This window comes from Castanea sativa, chromosome 1, assembly GCF_040712315.1.
Source record: "Castanea sativa cultivar Marrone di Chiusa Pesio chromosome 1, ASM4071231v1".
Lineage (NCBI taxonomy): Eukaryota > Viridiplantae > Streptophyta > Magnoliopsida > Fagales > Fagaceae > Castanea > Castanea sativa.
This window is the reverse complement of record NC_134013.1, coordinates 64550075-64568607: the sequence shown is the minus strand read 5'-3', so window position 1 is coordinate 64568607 and position 18533 is coordinate 64550075. Positions and strand designations below refer to the sequence as shown.

Below are 18533 nucleotides of genomic sequence, written 5' to 3'. Positions count from 1 at the left end.
TATGATCTCACACCTAGTCCTACACACCATGGTTGGACTAAGAACCTTTCGCCAATGATCAGTCGCAGACACACTCCTTGTTTGGTGGTTCTCAATGATAAGCTTTACGCTTTCGGCGGGGTCTCATTTCATTCTCTTTTTGCCAAAGTTTATGACCCCATTGTGGACAAATAGGAGGCCTTGCCCCAACCATCTCCAAAAATTAGGGATAATGCAAGCTTTGTTGCGCCGCTACATGGTATGAAAAAGATTGTTGTTGGTTTTAAATCTCTGTACAATGCAGTTACTAAGTCCTAGGAGATTGTAGAAGGTCTTGATGGTTTTATTGGTGAACCACCAATCACTATTGGAAATACTATATATTGGTTCTGGCCCTCAAAACTTAGAGGCTCTTATCTACGTGCCTATGATTTTGATAAAATGAAGTTGTTTCATTACAAGAAAAAATGTTTATTGCAACGAAAAAAACCATTGCAATAGCATTAGAGTCATTGCAATAGTTGATACAAGATGTTGTAATAAAATTTGAGGTAATAGGTTTATGCAACAAAAAAAATTTTTGCAATATAAACTCCAAATATTTTAATAATTACTTTGATGCAATGATATATATACTATTGCAATAAACAATTTACTATTTTGAATATCTTGTAAGTATAAGCTATTACTTCACAAAACTTATTGTAATAGATTGCAAATAATTGAACAAAGTAAGTCGGATTAAATTACTACAATGATATCTTCATTGTAAAAGATAATTAATTCATTTTGTCATTACGATTGACTATGAAATAATTGATACCAAATTATTGCAACGATATATTCGTTGCAGTTACGTGTTTGTCCTTGCAATAGATTGTAAAAGAATTAATATCAAATTATTGCAATGGTAACCATTGCATGCAACTTCATGTCTTTACGGAGGAATCTAGAGGGGTTTTGAATACCCATGTTCGAGCGTGCCAATCTTTTATCACTCTTGGAAAGGCATTGATATGTGAAGCTCAGACACTGTATGTATGTTCACTAGTGTTTTATTTTTATTTTTAATGATTTTTTGCTTTTTGCTGGAACTCTTATATAGAATGATTGTTTATTGAGTTCTTAACTAAAAAGGAAAATCACCCAGACTCATGATTTTTCTTTGGCTGTATATGTTTCTAGCAGAGGAAATATTATGTACTGTTGCATTCCTCCAAAAACCCTTTTAAAAATATTTCTTTTTTTATAAATGTAATTTTTGGTTGCTTTATGTGTTTCTGGCATAAACTACTTATCAACCAAAAAAAAAGTGTTTCTGGCATAAATTAACAAAGTCCAACTTGCATCTATGCTCAAAACACTCACTAATTTTATTAATCAATTCTCCACCTCTTTGAATACATTGAGCATTGTTGCAGGGGTATTTCTTATATTGCGGATAACTGACAAGATGAGGCAATTGCTTCCTTAGAAGTAATCTGCAAGAATGGTGGAATATTGGAGGTGAGGACTCCTCAGACTACATTAGTCTAAGCTACATTAAACTTATGTAAAAGGTGAGGATGATTATACTTTATTTTTTGAACTTGGATTAATTATTCTTTGAAATATGTTTCTTTTCTAGATGTAGAGTGAAAATTTATTGTCTCACGTACAGTTTGAGGTCAACCAAATTATGAGACCCAGCACGCTGGGTCTGTCTATATCTTATTTCTGGGGCAATTGTCTAAAATTCCAAAATGTGAGTTATTGTGCATGTTTTGTGAAAAGCCAAAGATTGTTGCAATTACTCCAACATTGAATCCAATGGTTGGCTAGTTTAGTAGTTTAAACTATAGCTTGATTGGTAATAGAATTGTAGAGGAAAGGACGCTATAACAAAGAGTGGCATGTCAGCTTGTGATATGGAGAGCTTCACTTCGAAAAGAGTGGACACTGTCGCTATAACAAAAGACGGACGTGCTGACAATGATTGTCATCACAAGAATGTGAAATAGTGGCAAATTCTGGTAGTTGCAGTAGCAGCCTGTGAAAGAAAAAGTAGTTTTATATATATATATATATATATATATATATATATATATATATATATATATATATATTTTTTTTTTAAGTTGCTTCAATTGCAGTAGCAGCTTTGTTTATGTACATGAGCAAGCCTTCATTTCTCAATGGCATGTTCCTTGCATTGTTTTCTTATAATGGTAGTAGTATTAATAATAAGGCAAAATTACAAATTACACCCTCTACATGTTTTTTTTATCCCTTTAACTTTTGATTTTTTGAATTTTTCCCCTCAATTTTCATTTTGTTGTTCCTTGTGGTCCTTCCATCCACTTCCCTCAAATAAGTTTTGTTAAGCACTTAAAACAATGCGATTTTGATTTTTCTTTCCAATTTAACTTTCATTCTTTTTTCTTTTCTTTAATTTTTACTTAAAAAAATTTTTGTCTTTCAAACACATATGGACTCACCCCATTTTGAAAATTTCAACATTAAATTAATACAAGCAAGAAGCCTCACATGAGAAAAAAAAATGCAAGCATTGGTGTCCTTGGAGGCGGTGATTAGAGGGAGGATGCAAGTCCACTGAAACTCTTCATTGGCAAAATGCTCCCAACTAAGCCCATACCACCACTAACCAATTACTGGCCACTTAAAACTGCAATCATAGCCATGGTGAAACTCAATCGTAACCACTCCTCCATTCAAAACACAAAATTCCGAATCTCCCTTTATTTGGTCGGTTGGTTTGGAAAGAAGCACTCAAATTTCCTATCATTCAGAAAAAGAAGAATGCTTCAACTTTACTTTATATAATCTAACTATTCATCACCAACTTGTAGCATTCTCCTCCTGCAAAGCATGTTGAGCTAGGATGAACTTTATTCATTACTCTATATTCTGGAATGGGTTATGACTGGTTTGATTTTAATCTAGTTGTATTATGATCATGTTTTGTATTTGGTTTCTCTATTGCACTTCCATGTCACCATTAGAATTCTGTAGGATTGAGTTGTTTGTTGCCTTGGAAACAATTGGATCATTTTACATAAACTTTTTGTGTGCATTGTTATGAAGTATCATTGGAGCCTTTGATAGATTTGTGCTTTGGTCATAGCTAAGGTTTGTGTTGGGATGCTACTAATTTTTGTGCCTGATAATTGTGACTTGTTTTTACATTGATTATCCCATCAATAGAATAATTTGTTTGGTTTTTAATAAGTGGTATTGTCAACAGGTCTCATTACATTTTGTGGAAGATCATTAAGAAGCTTATCTATCTCATATGTATAAAAGTCCTTTTGGGGCCTCACTTTGCTGCAAGATTTGAATGAATGTTCAGAGGTTTATATTAAATATTTGTCGGTGTTTTAGCCCTTAAGTTTATGAACCAGACTTCTAGTTGTGGAGAAGTATTGTAAGGAATTAAGTTTTACAGACCAGTTTATTATATTTAAACCTCTTGTGTTGAGATTGTTCAAAAGCACATCATCCATTTTTAAACCTCTTGTTGTTTGGGAGCAAGCGGGTGGCTTTCATGGAGAGAAAATGTGGAGTATTTTCTATTAGGAGTGTTGTTTGTTTTGTGACTTACATTTTTAAAACTCAATGTGCAATGGTGAAATCGTAGTGTAGGTGCGCCTCATAATTCGGCCCATATCAATGGATAAGAGTTGGATGGACACTAAAAGGGGTTCCGAAGAATACGTCCATGGGCTTGACTCATTTGTGGAGTTTGCTGCTTGCACGGCATGCCAAGGGAAGATCTTATGTCCTTGTAGGAACTGTAGGTATAGACATATGCTTGTGTATAACATTCAAGAAAGTTGTGATGTAATTTTTTTTTTTATATACAAGATAAAATTCTACTCTAGCCTAATCTGAGTGTTTATATGTGTGAAGCTCCCTCCTAGAGACTTGAACTCCAGCCCTTGCCCCCCCACACCTCGCAAGTACTTATACTTGTGGAGTGACCATCGCACCAAGGGTGTGCGGTAAGTTGTGATGTAATTATTGATATAGTGTAATTAAATATATTTAGTTTATTGGTTTTAATGTGGTACTGTATTTGCTATTGAAAAATATGAATTGTGGTTCATTACAGTTGCTATAAAATAGGTATTGAAAAATATGTATTGTAGGTACAGTACAGGTGCTAAAAATTTTTTAAAAAAAAAATGACATATTACGACACTTTGAAAACCGTTGGAATAGGGTATGGGCATATGCCCTATACCAGTGCTTTTGAAAGCGTTGGCATAGGCAAAACCTATTCTGGCGGTTTAAAAGCGCCGATATAGGCTTTTTAAATTATATTCATTCAAGACCTATACCAACGCTTTTGAGAATGCTAGAATATGTACTGCCTATGCCAGCGCTTTCAAAAGCACTAGTATAGGCATTTTTAATTATATTCATTGCAGACCTATACCAATGCTTTCGCGAACGCTGGAATAGGTACTGCCTGTGCCAGCGCTTTCAAATGCGCTGTTATAGACATTAATTATATTCATTGCAGACCTATACTAGCACTTTCCCGAATGCTGGAATAGGTACTGCTTATGCCTTTCAAAAGCGCTGGTATAGGTTATATTCATATTTCCGTAAAGGCTGTCCCGACACAAGTAAAAACGCCATAATAGGTTCTGAAAAGTGCTGGGACCTATCCTGGCTCTTTTGAAAAGCGCTGGTACAGGTCTGGCAACCTTATACCGACTGTCACTGCACGGCAATTTGAAGCACCAGGATAGGAATTTTGACCCTATTCCAGCACTTTCTGGGGCTACCCCAGCGGTTTTGAAAACGCTAGGATAGCCCTATTTTTTTGTAGTGTATATGCATTTGTTTAGTACACCAGATGCAGTTTTGCTTTGAAAGTCACAGAAACATGTCACCGCCTCTCAGTATTTGCTTACTAAGGATTATACTGGTTGATCATGTGAAAAACTTTAATAGATATGTAGTACTTTCTCAGCAGAATAGGAAGAAAATAATCATGGGAAGGCTCCAAAAAGTGGTAGGATAAAAAATGTTGGAAGAATAAAAAAGATTTTAGTTTTCCATAATGTAATGTGATGAATTCCTTTTCATAGGTCGAGTTTCAAATACACCCAGGATTGTGAGCTTTAATCTTTGTGATTACATGAGATTTTATTAGACTTAATTCTTTTCTTTTCTTCAAACTTTCAAATCTCAATTGAATCTAGTTCATTTTAATGTTCTGAGTTTATATATCATATATTATTATTCTAGTTAATTTTAATGCTCCGAGAGAGTTTTTTTTTTTTCATCTTCTTTTGCTGAATTTTTTTTCTTCTTCTTTTGTGGACAACACTTTTTTTTTTTTTTGAAAACTGGGAGCCAGATGTATTTTATAAATTTATATATGCACAGATTTACATGAGATCCAAATATGTAGATTACATTGTTTTGAAAGTTCGGATTACACAAGTGTATCAATTCATGTGAGATAATATTTGGCTTGGCTTGTGATTATCTAAATTTTGAACTGATCTGTATTCTGTAGTTATCTTCACCTTTAGACGTATTCACTGAAGAGGATAAGGGATACAGTTGTCTCAATAGCACTCTTTTCAAAACCCAGAGAAACCCCTTTATTCCAAGAGAAGTAACATCTCCACAATTTAATTCACAAGCCAAACCGTAACCGTTTGAGAGGTAAAAATCCCAAAGCTAAGACTACCTACCTCCTCTCCTCACTTATTTATTTAAACTTTTCTTTGGAGATAAAAATTAGAACTTATATTTTGAAAAGAGTACAAGTATATATATGTCACTCTCATATAACATGGGAGAGCCACCCACCAAGCTTACATGATTTCTACTAGGATGCTACACACTGTATCTGTGACGGATTTTTATCACTAAGTACCTAAGTTGAAAATGAGAACAATAAAAGATGAAAGGGGAGAGATACAGAAAGACATATTTGTTTTGAATTAGATTGGTCACCATAGCAATTGTTGTTCAACCTGAAAGCTGAGAATCATTTTCAAAATTATATACACCGATTAATGTTGCCCAAGTTGGAGAATGTTAGAATTAGGCTTCCATTAGTTGGACTTCTAGATTTTATAAAATGGGTTGAATGTGAATTAGTTTATACTTGGAGGGTCCATTAATATGTTGTGGTCAAATTCGGTATTGGACCTTACTCCTTAGTATACCTTGTTTTATTGGGCTTATAAGGTTAGGTCTCTACTCCACTCCTAAGTCCTAACATTAGACAAAACTTTAAATTTTATTTTCTCTAAATATATATATATTTTTTATACAAAATAGAATTTCTACTCTAGCCTAATCGAAGTGTATATGTGTGTGAAACTCCCTCCTAGAGACTTAAACCCCGGCCCTTACTCCCCACACCCCACAAACACTTATACTTGTGGAGTGACCATCGCACCAAGGGTGTGCGGGGGTCTCTCTAAATATTAAGGTGGCTTACAAAGGAGTAAGGAGCATGAAAAGGAAGATTTGACTTGGCTGTGTGCCAATTGTACATATCCATGTCTATTGCCATTGGTAATCTATTTGGATTTGTCATGAGATTTGGAAGTACATCTTAAACCTTATAAATTTTTTGATTATTTGTGTTCTAGTATCTAGCATGTATACTTTTAAATTCTTAAATTTTCTAGGCAACCAAAGGGGGAAAAAGAGTTACAGAAAATATTAATGGAAGAAGAGTAAAGAAAAATGACAATACCTAGCTCGGCCTAGATTTCTTCAAAGGGTATTGTGCTTGAACCCTCTCCCACTTTCACCATCACCTCTTCTTCCAATACTTGTTTAAAAGGGTGCATAAGTCTTAATTGAAATATAATATCAATATATTATATTATATTAGTTAAAAGAGGGGGCCTGCTTTTATCTAGGAGCCTTAGGCTATTGCCTTAATCACATATATGCTAGAGCTGGCCCTGTATTTATTTAAATGGAAAACTTCATGTAAAAATAATTTGGTAGTATCATTAAAGATAATTCAAAGGAAAATTATTTTTGGTCAACGGAAAATCTTATTAAAAATATAACTTATTTTCAGAGATTGTTTTCATTTAATAGTTTTTGAAAAACAGCTCTATCTCACACTACGCTAAATAAATGAAGTTAAGAGACAATATAGAAACTATTAAAAACAACTCTATATCATTTTGAGATCACTATAAAATATAGGAAAATAAGATAGTTTTCTAAAATATTACTTTTTGGAAAATGATTTGTGGGGTTCTAGAATTCCAAGTGAGGCAGTTACGCCACGTGTCATAGCATGGCCGAGAAGGGCAGTTACTGCACCGAGGAGTCCACGTCCTCGGATTCTATGATCACGTCATCAACACGTCATCAAATGAGGCTTTACTGTGCGGAAAGAACTTTGGGATGGGGACTAGCACTAACGTGATTGAAGAGCTAAAGGCTGCCACCACATTTAATGCATCCTACCAAACCTTCTGGCCGCATTTATGTGGAGAAGACCCTTGAACAGTGCTGCCTTGGTTGTCACATCTCATAGGGGTATTAAGAAGGTGGTTAATGGGACTGGCACTTGAGTGGTGGCCTGCGTGATCAACAAATAGAAGGCCATGATCATTTAAAATGGCCTATATAAGGTAGAAGGTCCCCTGGAGAGAGGGGATCGGAAAAAAAAGCAAAAAAAAAACATTGTAGCACAAAGAAAGGAAATTGTAAACAAGTCTGATAGTTATATATTGAAGAAAAAAACTCCTCGGACTTATCCAAGGAGAATTATCCTTCACAATATTGTGATTGCCTTCTATTTTTCCTTGTCTCTTTGATTTTCTTGGCCTATGATAAGCGCTATCTCACCCATGAAAGCCTAGTTTCAGAGCCTACTCTCTAACAAATTCATTGCGTTGGGCTATTTGGGCTTGGGTCCATCAGTCGTTTGGGCCCAAGAGTTAAAACCAGCCCTTACATGATTCATTCTTCATATAATTTTATTATTGAAACAAACAGACTATAAATCTAGGTGTACATGATACTTCTAGTGTGACCTGACATCGAAAATATTTCGTTTATTGATAAGAGTAAGATGTCAATTATATGCATGCATATATAAACTTATGATATTCTCTCCATAAACCATGATAATGACTCTTTACTATCGGCCAAGACACCGGTGAGTTTCTTTTTCAGGTAAGCAAGATTTGATTGAAAATCTCTTATTCGCTCTGTTTGTTTCAGCAAAAATGCTTTTTAGAAAACGAGTCATTTTTCAAGAAGTATTTTCCATAAAACTATCTCATTTTCTAATGTTTGATAGCAACTTTAAATGAGTTGAAAAACACCCTCCTAACTTCCCTTATTTAGTTTGCTGTGAGATATAGTTGTTTTCCAAAAAAATTTAATGAAAAACAGTCTCTAAAAATAAGCCTTACTTTTTATGTTGACCAAAGATAGGCTTCCTTTGACTCTTTTTTTTTATGTTACCAAACACTAGAAAACATGGAAAACTATCTTTACACAAAGTTTTCCATCGAAACAAACGGAGCGTTAATAAGAAATCATTTTACTAGGTAACTACCATAGTTTTTTTTTTTTTTTTGAGAAAATACCATAGATTATTTCAATTGCTTGAATTGAACACTTGTAGGTCTTTATAGATTCTCAATTCACCAAGTTTTATTTATTTAGTAAAGTTTTGTTTTCCCTAAGAAAGTGGCTAATGAATACTTTATATAAAATAATAATGTATTGATGATGTATATTTTACCTAGTTTGCTCAGATTTCAATATAATAAATAAACATCTATTAGCAAAGACCCTCCGAAAATTAAGTTAATGATTGAATGATCTCCAATAACTCTAAAAGTACGAGAGTTAGGAAATTCTATGTACCTTGGAGAAGAGGTGGCTTAGTGCTTATATAGTGATATAGATCCGACCAAGTTCCCGCCAATGTATGCTCTTTCTTTATAGGGAGAATAAGGAGTTAATGATCCAAGATTCTCGTACTTCTCATGTTAAGTACGAGAATTTATATGAACCAATAACCCAGCAGCCGCTCCCATATCATTAACTTCAAACACCCCATCCAAATGAATGAGAGGAGGGTAAGAATTAGAATAACACTTTCTAAACAATTCTAGTAAACCTTTGACACATTCAGCTTCAATAGAATGCACTCAAGGAAGCTTCCAGATCAGATGCATGATGCCATCAACACACTCATGAATATTACCATATGTTTTAGCAGAAACTCATAAATAAAATGGGCAGTCCATATAGCCATTCACTAGATAAACAACCTATCTATCATTCATCAATTCTACTCTCTGACAGAAAGGCACTACTATATATGGGAAGTGCAAGACAAGATCCTATAGACATACAATCTCAGCTCCTTCACTTCAAGAACCATAATTTTCAACTAGAAATTTGACATGCCATGATAGGAATAAGCCTTTTACCTTGAGCACAGCCTCATGTGCCCCAGCTCTGTATAGTGAACCATACGAGCTCACTAAACCAAGAGAAGTCCAGCTACACCCCAGATATTTCTCGCCAAGTCATAACAGTTCTCACATGGCAGGTTTAGCAGTTCTGATAATATCAAAATCATATTCATATGTGACTGGCGAGAAATATGCAGAGAGATTCCACAACATCAAAGGAAAATGAAGTGAGTTGACAGATCATCAGAGATAAGGCCCTCACTATCTTTTCTAGCAAGCACTCTTACTGAATCTTGCTGGTTTCATAAGAAAATATGAACATGAAGTAAATTCCATATGAAGACCATCTTTCGGAGTGTCCATTTTGTCTTATTTTCTAGATTCTGCTCACCTTTTGAATAGATTTATATTTTTAGTCAATAAATTTTATACTAGACCGTCCCACTCCCTTTTCAAAAGAGTTCTCAACAAAAAAAAAGAAAGTGAAAAAATTTGTTTGTCTCAACCTAATGGGAGTTTGTGATAGAAACATATTCAAATGTCCTGGAATGCATTAAGGAAATTGTCCTTTGCCCAACACTTTCAGCTTGCTATTAAAGCTTTCTTGCCTATGATTGTTTCCGAATTCTTCTGTTAAATGCTCTCAACAAGGTTGGTCTGTTTTTTGTTTTAAAAACCAAACTAAAATATCTAGAATCTAGTTCAAGTAAGAATGTTTTATTACTATTTACATTATATCCTTTTTCGTTGGAAAGACCAAGAAATGTCATTTGACCCAAATATCATTGACAATATAAATTAGAAAAATTGTAGCAACAGAATCTAAAAAAATTTGTAACAATAAAATGAACATTATTTTTATTTGAAAGACAAGTGAATTTTATAAACAAAACCAACAGAAATGAATGCTATATGATTTTGATCTTTATTGCTTGTGTATTACTAATTCGAGGTTAGGCATATTTTCAATTATATTTTGAGAATTGAATTTATTTCCAGTAAGTTTTAGTTTTTCATCACACAAAACAGAGACTTCCACTACACAATTAGGAACTTAAGATAGTTCATGCTTAATATCTATAGGATTGGCCCACTTTTATAGTTGGAAGAAAATTCCCTAAATGTTCCCAGCTTATTTATTGTCAAGTTGAAGTTTATACAGACAAAACAAGAGAAATAAATTGTGGCTCAAAAGAAAATTTTACTTAGATACATTCAAAAGGCAAGAAACATTAAACATAACCGAGAAATGTATTACAGAGCCAAGAATGCCATTAGGTCGTTGAAATTCCAGCAACGCAATTCTCATGCCTGCCTCTATAAGAAAGTAGGAAATCCAAATATTGATTCCAAGCTATCTTCCCACTTCTTATTATGCGATGCCGGCCTCTATATCTAATTTACCTTTTTGTTGTTGCCGGATTATTTCTATTCTGGCCCAAGGTAGGGCAGAATAGATTGCAATACCAGCTATGTGCCAAAGATGATCAAGCAGTTGATTAACACAAGGCACTGATGACCTGATATGCCCAGAGCCATAGCCTAAAAGGTCACCATACGAACTCGTTCCCTCAAGTGCTTCCAGTATTGGGGGCATATAAGCCAAACTGGCTTCACTGCATTGTACATGACCAAGAAACAGAGGCACTTCCATCTCTTGTAAGAGAATCTTTTGTATCTTCACTTAAAGTTTATGCCTCGAATAGTTCGCCATCCAAGAAGTGTAGGAGCCGGAAAGTGGAACTGCTTAATTAAAGCCCCGATGACTCAATTTACAGTGCAATTGCATATTTATAACTGAAATGGGAATTCTCATCTCCCTCCCAAGTAGAAAGCATACAAGAAGAAAAGAATAAAATTGTCCTGGTAGGAGAAGAGCATATAGAGCAAAACAAGGTGCGCTAAGAAATATACATCCATTGCTCATAAGTCATAGGTAAAATCATACTACTTGGAAGTTCACTACTAGTCTACCTCCCAAATCCTTATTATTAGCCTAGGTGGTGTCACTGCCTGCTTGCTTTGATTCTAAATGGAAAGTCTTATTCATTCTGAATTACCTAAGGTCCAATAAAATGCTCACGAGGAAAAGGTGGGGAATTGGGATTGGACGACATATATGTAAAATGGGTTTCCATCCATTGATGGTTCCAACCCACAGCAAGAGAGAGAGAATTTCATTGAATAAAACTCTACTGAAGAGTGATAGTACATCAGAATACACAGAAAATTTTTGACAAGAAGGTCCAAATATAGCTCTCATTACTCTGAACAAAGGTAAATGCATCTCACAGGCTCAACTAAATCCTACTCTCAGGTTCTCTATCTTACAAAAAGAACAAAACAGGACAATGAATAAATATGGAACTGACAAGCCCCCCAACAGCTTAATGAACCATATACTAAGCGAACATATCTTAATCCCCAGGCAATGGCAGTGAAGTATTGACTCTTGCTCATCTTCTAATGGAAAACAAACAAAGAGAAATGATTATCCTGTTGCAATGTCATCTGATTTTTTGTATCCTACTTAATAAGAAAATTCATGACCTCGAAGTGAGATGAATTTCTTGACCCAGATGGCAATATCCTCCGCACAGGCCTGAGCCTGTGGGGTCTTTAGAAGCATGTCAAGGGTTGCAAATTCATGAACTGCATCCTTATAATCAAGAACAGGAGCATCTACATTAACCTTCCGTAGCTCCTCTGAGTAAGCAATGGCCCGATCTCTCATCCAATCATGTTCTGCCACCACTGTCAATGTTGGGGGCATGAGTTTTAAAGGAGGCCCCCGATCTGAGATAAGGGGGTTGGCAGCTGGGTGGTCCAGACTGAACTCTTCCTCGGGTAAGAATAGTTTCCAAGCAAATATGCACATAGACTTGTCATAGAAGTAGGAGTTTGCCAACTTTAGCTCAGAATGTGTAGGGACACTTCCAATGAAGAATGGGTACATCAGGACCTGTGCCACAACTTTGACGGGATCCAGCAGCTTGCCTGCCTCAACAGCTTTTCGAGCTACATAGTCTGCAATATTTGCACCACAGCTCACTCCAAGTAGAACACATCTGTTACAATGAAAGGAAAAAGGTTAGAGATTTGATGAATATCATTGCAAGTTCTTTTGAAAAGGTTGGCAACTTTCTAGATGTCTTAGAAGGGTCAATTTTTAAAATCTTGTGTGTGTGTGTTAGCATTAAAAGCTAATTTTTGTGAATGTTACCTTATATGCCATACCTAACCTAACTCTAGCAACATATCAGTGTACAGAATATCAAAAAAGGCCTCCTTGTCCAGGAGCAAAACTACCAAATCCACCATACCATTTGTATTTATGTACATCTTAAGAATATTTTTCCCATAAGCAAAAGAAGCACATGGTCAAAGGGGTCCAAAACCACAAATAAGTGCAGTTTGACCAATAGTTCCATCCAATTATCCAGCTTTACTTCTAGAAGATACAGCAACACCATGCAGCTCTAGAACAACCAAAACATTTTTATACAGTTTAAATGTTGGCAGCTTGGTGCACATGCAAAAGACCAATAGTGGAACCACAATTTTCCTAAATAGCCAACATGCTTGAGGAAGAAAGATTGAGCAAATGGAAGTGAACTGTATTATACCTTTAAACAGGACACAAGGAAGCCTGAAATATACCACCTAACTCTTTTTCTATTCCTTTTTCCTTCTACAGGTTTTGACCCCAAGGGGAGGGGGGTACCACTACCCAGTACCAACTTACTAATTTGAAGTTACAAGACGTGTAAAATAATCTTGATAAATACTCATCCGTTGACATGGTCTTTTCTGTTAGTAGTTGCCAGAACTTTTCTATTTTGATTAAGCTGCATTTGTCTATCTCCTGCCTATTCCGTATCTAATTAACAGTCATACAACAACAATCAAGTCTTAGTGCCCGTTTGGGAACAACTTATCTAGATTTTTACTGAAAACTTTTTGCTGAGAGTGTACTAAAGTATACTTGTACCATGAAAAAATTTGAAAAAGTGAGAAAAAGCGGAAAAATGTGAAGTTTTAAAAAGCTATACATAAAAACTAAAAACTGATGCCAAACAGGCTCTTAGTCCCACAATCTTGGGGTAGCTACAGATCATCAACAAACTAAATAGAGTTGGCCACATGTATTCTTTTCCTCCATTCTATTCTATCCAAAGTCCTACGCTCTATTACCTCCTTGATTGACATGTGCTTTTTTACTACTTCTACTAATGTTATTTAGGTCTTTCTCTATCTTTTTTGGAATCAACTCACTCTTCCTCACTAGTACATTAATCACTCTCATCTACACATGAACAAACTATCTCAAGTGATTCTCCCTTATACAAAATTCAAGTATGTTTTGCAGCTGTATTCTTCAAATATATAGTTTATGATTAAGACAAGGAAGCAATAACTTCAAAAAATCCAAAATCATCATATATCTAAAAAAGGCAAGAATATCTCTTCTTTTTTTATGTTTTTAATAATAAAAGTTGGGTCTTACATTGTGCATTCACTACGTGGTTCAATGCAAGTATTACAAATTGTACAGTAAAACTTTACATATGATTTTTAATAAATCCATGCAATGCACAGGTATAGTACTAACATATGATAAAAGGAGTTCAACATCAATGATCTTTGATATGCTTTAAAGTTAATTCAACCTATCCAAAAAAAGAGGGAGATGTCAGGGCATCTTGAATCAAGGGGAGTATAAACAATTTCCAATTTTTAGCATATCATTACTAATGAGACAAAGCTGAAATTCCATAAGAACTATATTTGAAACTCAAGGAGAGAATTACGTGCATTTGAAAAACTGAAGAACCATAGAAAAGACTTACAAGGACAATCTCCCTACAGAAAACCATCTATAGAATATCCTGATGAGAACTCTCAATCCTAATAGCCACTTTCACAGAACCTTGAATTTGGGTGTTAATTACGTTGTACTTCTACTATGATGGAATAATACGCATCATAATGCTTAGTTTAAGAAAAGAATCTCATCAAACTAATCGTGGGATACAAACTCAATTCTATAACAACTAAGATGATATCTCAAATATATTAGTGGCCTTGCGAATATTTTTCCCAAAAAATAACAAGACCTGTGAGTTTTTCATATACATGATTTGTTCAACTAAATAAGCAATTGTTTGTTCTCTTTTTGTCTCACAATAATTCATGCAAAAGGCACAAGAAGGCATGACATAACATTATCCTCAGTAAATTGCTTTCAACAAACCATGATGCATCAGTCACGAGTATAACAAAAGGTAGCTATAGTTCTTTCTAACCAATCCTAAGTGCCTGGTTTCCTTCTTAGGAATAGGCCATCCCCAGCCCAAAGTTAAAAATAGAAAGCAGAAAAAATGTGTTTATCTAACAAAAAAGTTAGAAACCTGGAATAATGGCTCCTAAAAGGGCCCTCAAACAATGACTCTTTTTCTCCATATTCTGCCTGGGTTTACCATTCCCTTTGCAATTCTTTCAGGCTTTACCATTTGTAAATTAAACTAACTTGTTAATATAAGAAATGTAGATGGAAACAAACAACCACCACTCCTGAACTGAACCCCCTAACTTGTTAAAAACCAAACTCATAAAATTAGAAACAAACAAAAGCCTGCACTAATATCAAATTGTGCCAACTCCCACTGGTGCATGGTAGCCTAAGCCAGTGATAGACCAACAACCAGCTCACCAAATAGAGTAATAGACCCAAATGAGACATCTCCACCAATTACAATCTTGAGAACAATGTCACAAACACTAAACCTCAGACGCAACATGCATCACCTTTCTCTAAATGATTAGGTATCCTAATTTAATCACTGGCATGACATGTCAATGGTTTTCTTCCTTTAAAAAACAAAAGTAAGCCTTGTTTACAATTTTATAATAGAATCCGCTCATCGACACATTCAAATAAACTCCATTCTAAGCTTGCAATATACGCAAGAAACAGTCAACACCGTTTTAACTCCTAGGCTCTACCACCCTACGATTTCAAATTTAGAAGCTATGTTCACCAAACCATTGATCTGCATTGTTGAACCCCATCATTGTAGCTCAGAATTACACTCCTAACTTTACAGTAGCAATGTCTACATACCATATTACGAAGAGGAAACCAATAATATGAATCAAAATCCCATCTAATTTTATCATCTTTTGCAGCATATAACATGAAATTCACCAATCATATCGGATTTTCTAAACAAATGCAGCATCCAATTCCAAATGCAAGAACTAAATAAAATTGCACAAAGAGATCAAAAGTGTAACCTTGATGGATCTCCGTGCGCCGCCAACCACGGCTCCACCATCGATGCGCCGAATGTGTCCACGATATGCGACTTCTTAAACTCGTTGAGGCCGCCGCCGCCGCCGCCGCCACCTCCTCCGCCTCTCGCGTTCCCCATCGACTTACTACACTCGGCCAAATTCGCCTGCTTCCCCAACCAATTCAACACCTTCAAACCGTCCTCAAAAGCCGCCGGATACCGATTCTCCGGCGCGAGCCTGTATCCAACCGCCACGACGATGACGTCGCATTGCTTCGCGATCCTCCGGCAGAACAAATCGTTCGCGGCCGAATCGTTACTCCCGCTGACCCACCCTCCGCCGTGAAATTGCAACATAACCGGAAGTTTCCGGCAATTATCCGGCGACGGAGAGTAGCCTCTGTAAGCACCTCCTCCGGCGGCGGCGGCGGCGGAGGTCGACATCAAATTCAAACCTTCCATGTCATTGGAGGAACCGTAGCTATTCCTTCTAGGCTCTTCGCTAGGGCTCAAAGTAACGTTCGGAGGACCATAGCTATTACGGCGAAAACTGCGATTGGATCCGACTCCTTGATCCGGATCGGCTCTTTTCGTATGATTGGATCGGAATTTAGGTCTAGGAGGATAATTGTGGTTGTTACTTCTCGAATCGGGTTCGGGCGGGTTGAGAGCCGAGTCCGGAAGGAAGATCCGAATAGTTAAAGAAGTGAAAGGATCGATATGGATATCTTTCGTGGCGACACCGTCTGTAAAAGAAGGGTTGGCTGCGGCGACGGTTTCTTCGGGTCGGGATGTGACGCCGAACGGGTTGGATTCGTCGGGCGGGGATTGGATCCGATTCTGCAACCGGTGCTTCAAGAGGAACTTGAAGAACACACTGTATAGTTTCACAGCTACGCTTGGCATTTTCTGTTCACAACCAAAAACAAAAAACAAACAAACACGCGGTCTCTCGCTCTGCGATTTTTTCTTGAAAAAGTGCCGGTGCGTGTGGGTTTTTGTTTGGTGAATTACGGTAAATTCATTGCCGAATTAGGATTAGAAGATGTTTAATTTCGGTGGTTTGTGTTTGAAATCGCATGGGATTAGGGTTTTTCTTTTTGTTTTGTAAATGGGAGGATTGGTTTTTTGCTTGAATCTGGTTGCTTCAATGGTGTGGTGAAGTTGTACACAGAGAGAGAGAGAGAGAGAGAGAGAGAGAGAGAGGCTTAGGTGCGTGATGGGCATACATGCAACTTTACGCTGTTTGTGACTTGTTTTAGTTGTTTTGGCTTTGTCAATGTGTTTTTTTTTTTTGTTTTTCATTTTTTTTGGAGCAGCAGTTTATACCCATCATGCAACATATAATCAAAATAATTAAAATAATATATTGAATTTTATTTTAAATTACTTGATTCTTTTACAAATAGAATTCCAGCTGAACTTGAATTTTAAATTTCTTAAAACTCAACAAATAAAGTTTAACAGTTAGGTATAATAAATTATTGTTAGTTGAATTCTATATTCTATATTTAAAGTTTCAATTAAAATATGGGACAGTGAATCCACATTACTCCTGGCATCTAGATTCTCAGGAATGTGATTCCTAGGAATCACATTCCTAGGAATGTAGCTATTCCTATGTTTGGTTTTATTGGGAGATTCCCAGGAATGTGAGATGATAATGTTTGGTGTATTTAATCTTAAATGAATTATTTGTTTTTCCCATTTCGTCCTTAGATTTGAATGTGAAACTGCCCATTAAAAAAAAAATCTTCCTTTAAATAAATAATGAAAAAATATATATAAACTATTAATTAGTCCTTTAAAAAAATATCTTACTCTAAATAGATAGATAAAAAACATTATATAAACTATCAATTAGCAACACATTCATTAAAATTGTGATCTAACGTTTCAAAATGACAAGAATAATACAAAAATAACTATTAGCAGAGTTATTTATCCTGTTTATGTTGTTTTGACGGGAAAAGATAAAGACAAGAGAGAAGATATTGATAATTTGTTTTATAGTTTATCTTAATTGCTTAAATGATAAGGAAAAAGGGTTAAAATTGTCAATTTATAAAAAATACAATTTCTTTTAAGTTTGGGAATCTGGATTCCCACATGTTTTAAAGGAATCCACATTCCTATCGAGAGGGGTTTAAGGATTAAGATTGATTCTGGCGTAATTTGCAACCAAACATGGGAATCTTTAAACATTCCTGAGAATCCTAAAACATTACCCCGTACCAAACGCCACCTAATAGTTTATTTTGAGAAAATTTTTATGGAGAATTGAAAAAACTGTTGAACAATTGATTAATTTTTCAATTTTTTATAAAAATTTTTCTAAAATAGTATACTGATATATACTCTAAGAGCACACGTTAGTAAATCCCTTATGTGTATGTTTGTTTCTATAAAAAAAAAAAAGGTAATTGTCCCACATTACTTAAAAAAGTGTGTTGTATGCAACGTAATTTGTCTCACCTTCCCTTAAAATTTACCATGACTTTTGAGTGAAGTTATGATGTGTCTTTGTATTAGAACCTCTTTCTTTCTCCCTTATGCGTGTGTGTGTTTGTTTCTCAAAAAAATAATAATAATCATTCATTTTAGGAAAGTTAAAAAGGCAGTAAATAGTTAATCACTTTTTCATTTTTTTCATAAAATTTTTCCTTAAATATTTTACTAATATATGTCCCAAAAGCATTAGTACTAGGATTGTAAAACTCCCAAAATGGTTTTTATACTATCAACCAACAAAAATTAGCCATTACCCGGAGTGGTAGTTGTAAAATATTTTACAACTCTGCTAAGATAGTACTATAGC

General features: G+C 35.3%; 1 protein-coding gene across 1 annotated transcript; it reads right to left on the bottom strand.

The window, feature by feature from the left end:
- Positions 1-11537: 11537 nt before the first annotated feature.
- LOC142634903 (putative carboxylesterase 11) lies at positions 11538-16941 on the bottom strand. Its single transcript, XM_075809148.1, has 2 exons — positions 15717-16941; positions 11538-12487 (listed from the first exon to the last, which is right to left on the bottom strand). Exons 1-2 carry the CDS (start codon positions 16619-16621, stop codon positions 11950-11952), a joined length of 1443 nt encoding a protein of 480 aa, XP_075665263.1. The 5' UTR covers positions 16622-16941; the 3' UTR covers positions 11538-11949.
- Positions 16942-18533: the final 1592 nt, after the last annotated feature.

Excerpts from the sequence above, each read along its gene's own strand:
- LOC142634903 (XM_075809148.1), bottom strand. The coding sequence starts at position 16,621 with ATGCCAAGCGTAGCTGTGAAACTATACAGTGTGTTCTTCAAGTTCCTC. Across the intron at positions 12,488-15,716 it reads GCGCACGGAGATCCATCAAG|ATGTGTTCTACTTGGAGTGA; the intron begins GTTACACTTTTG and ends TCATTGTAACAG.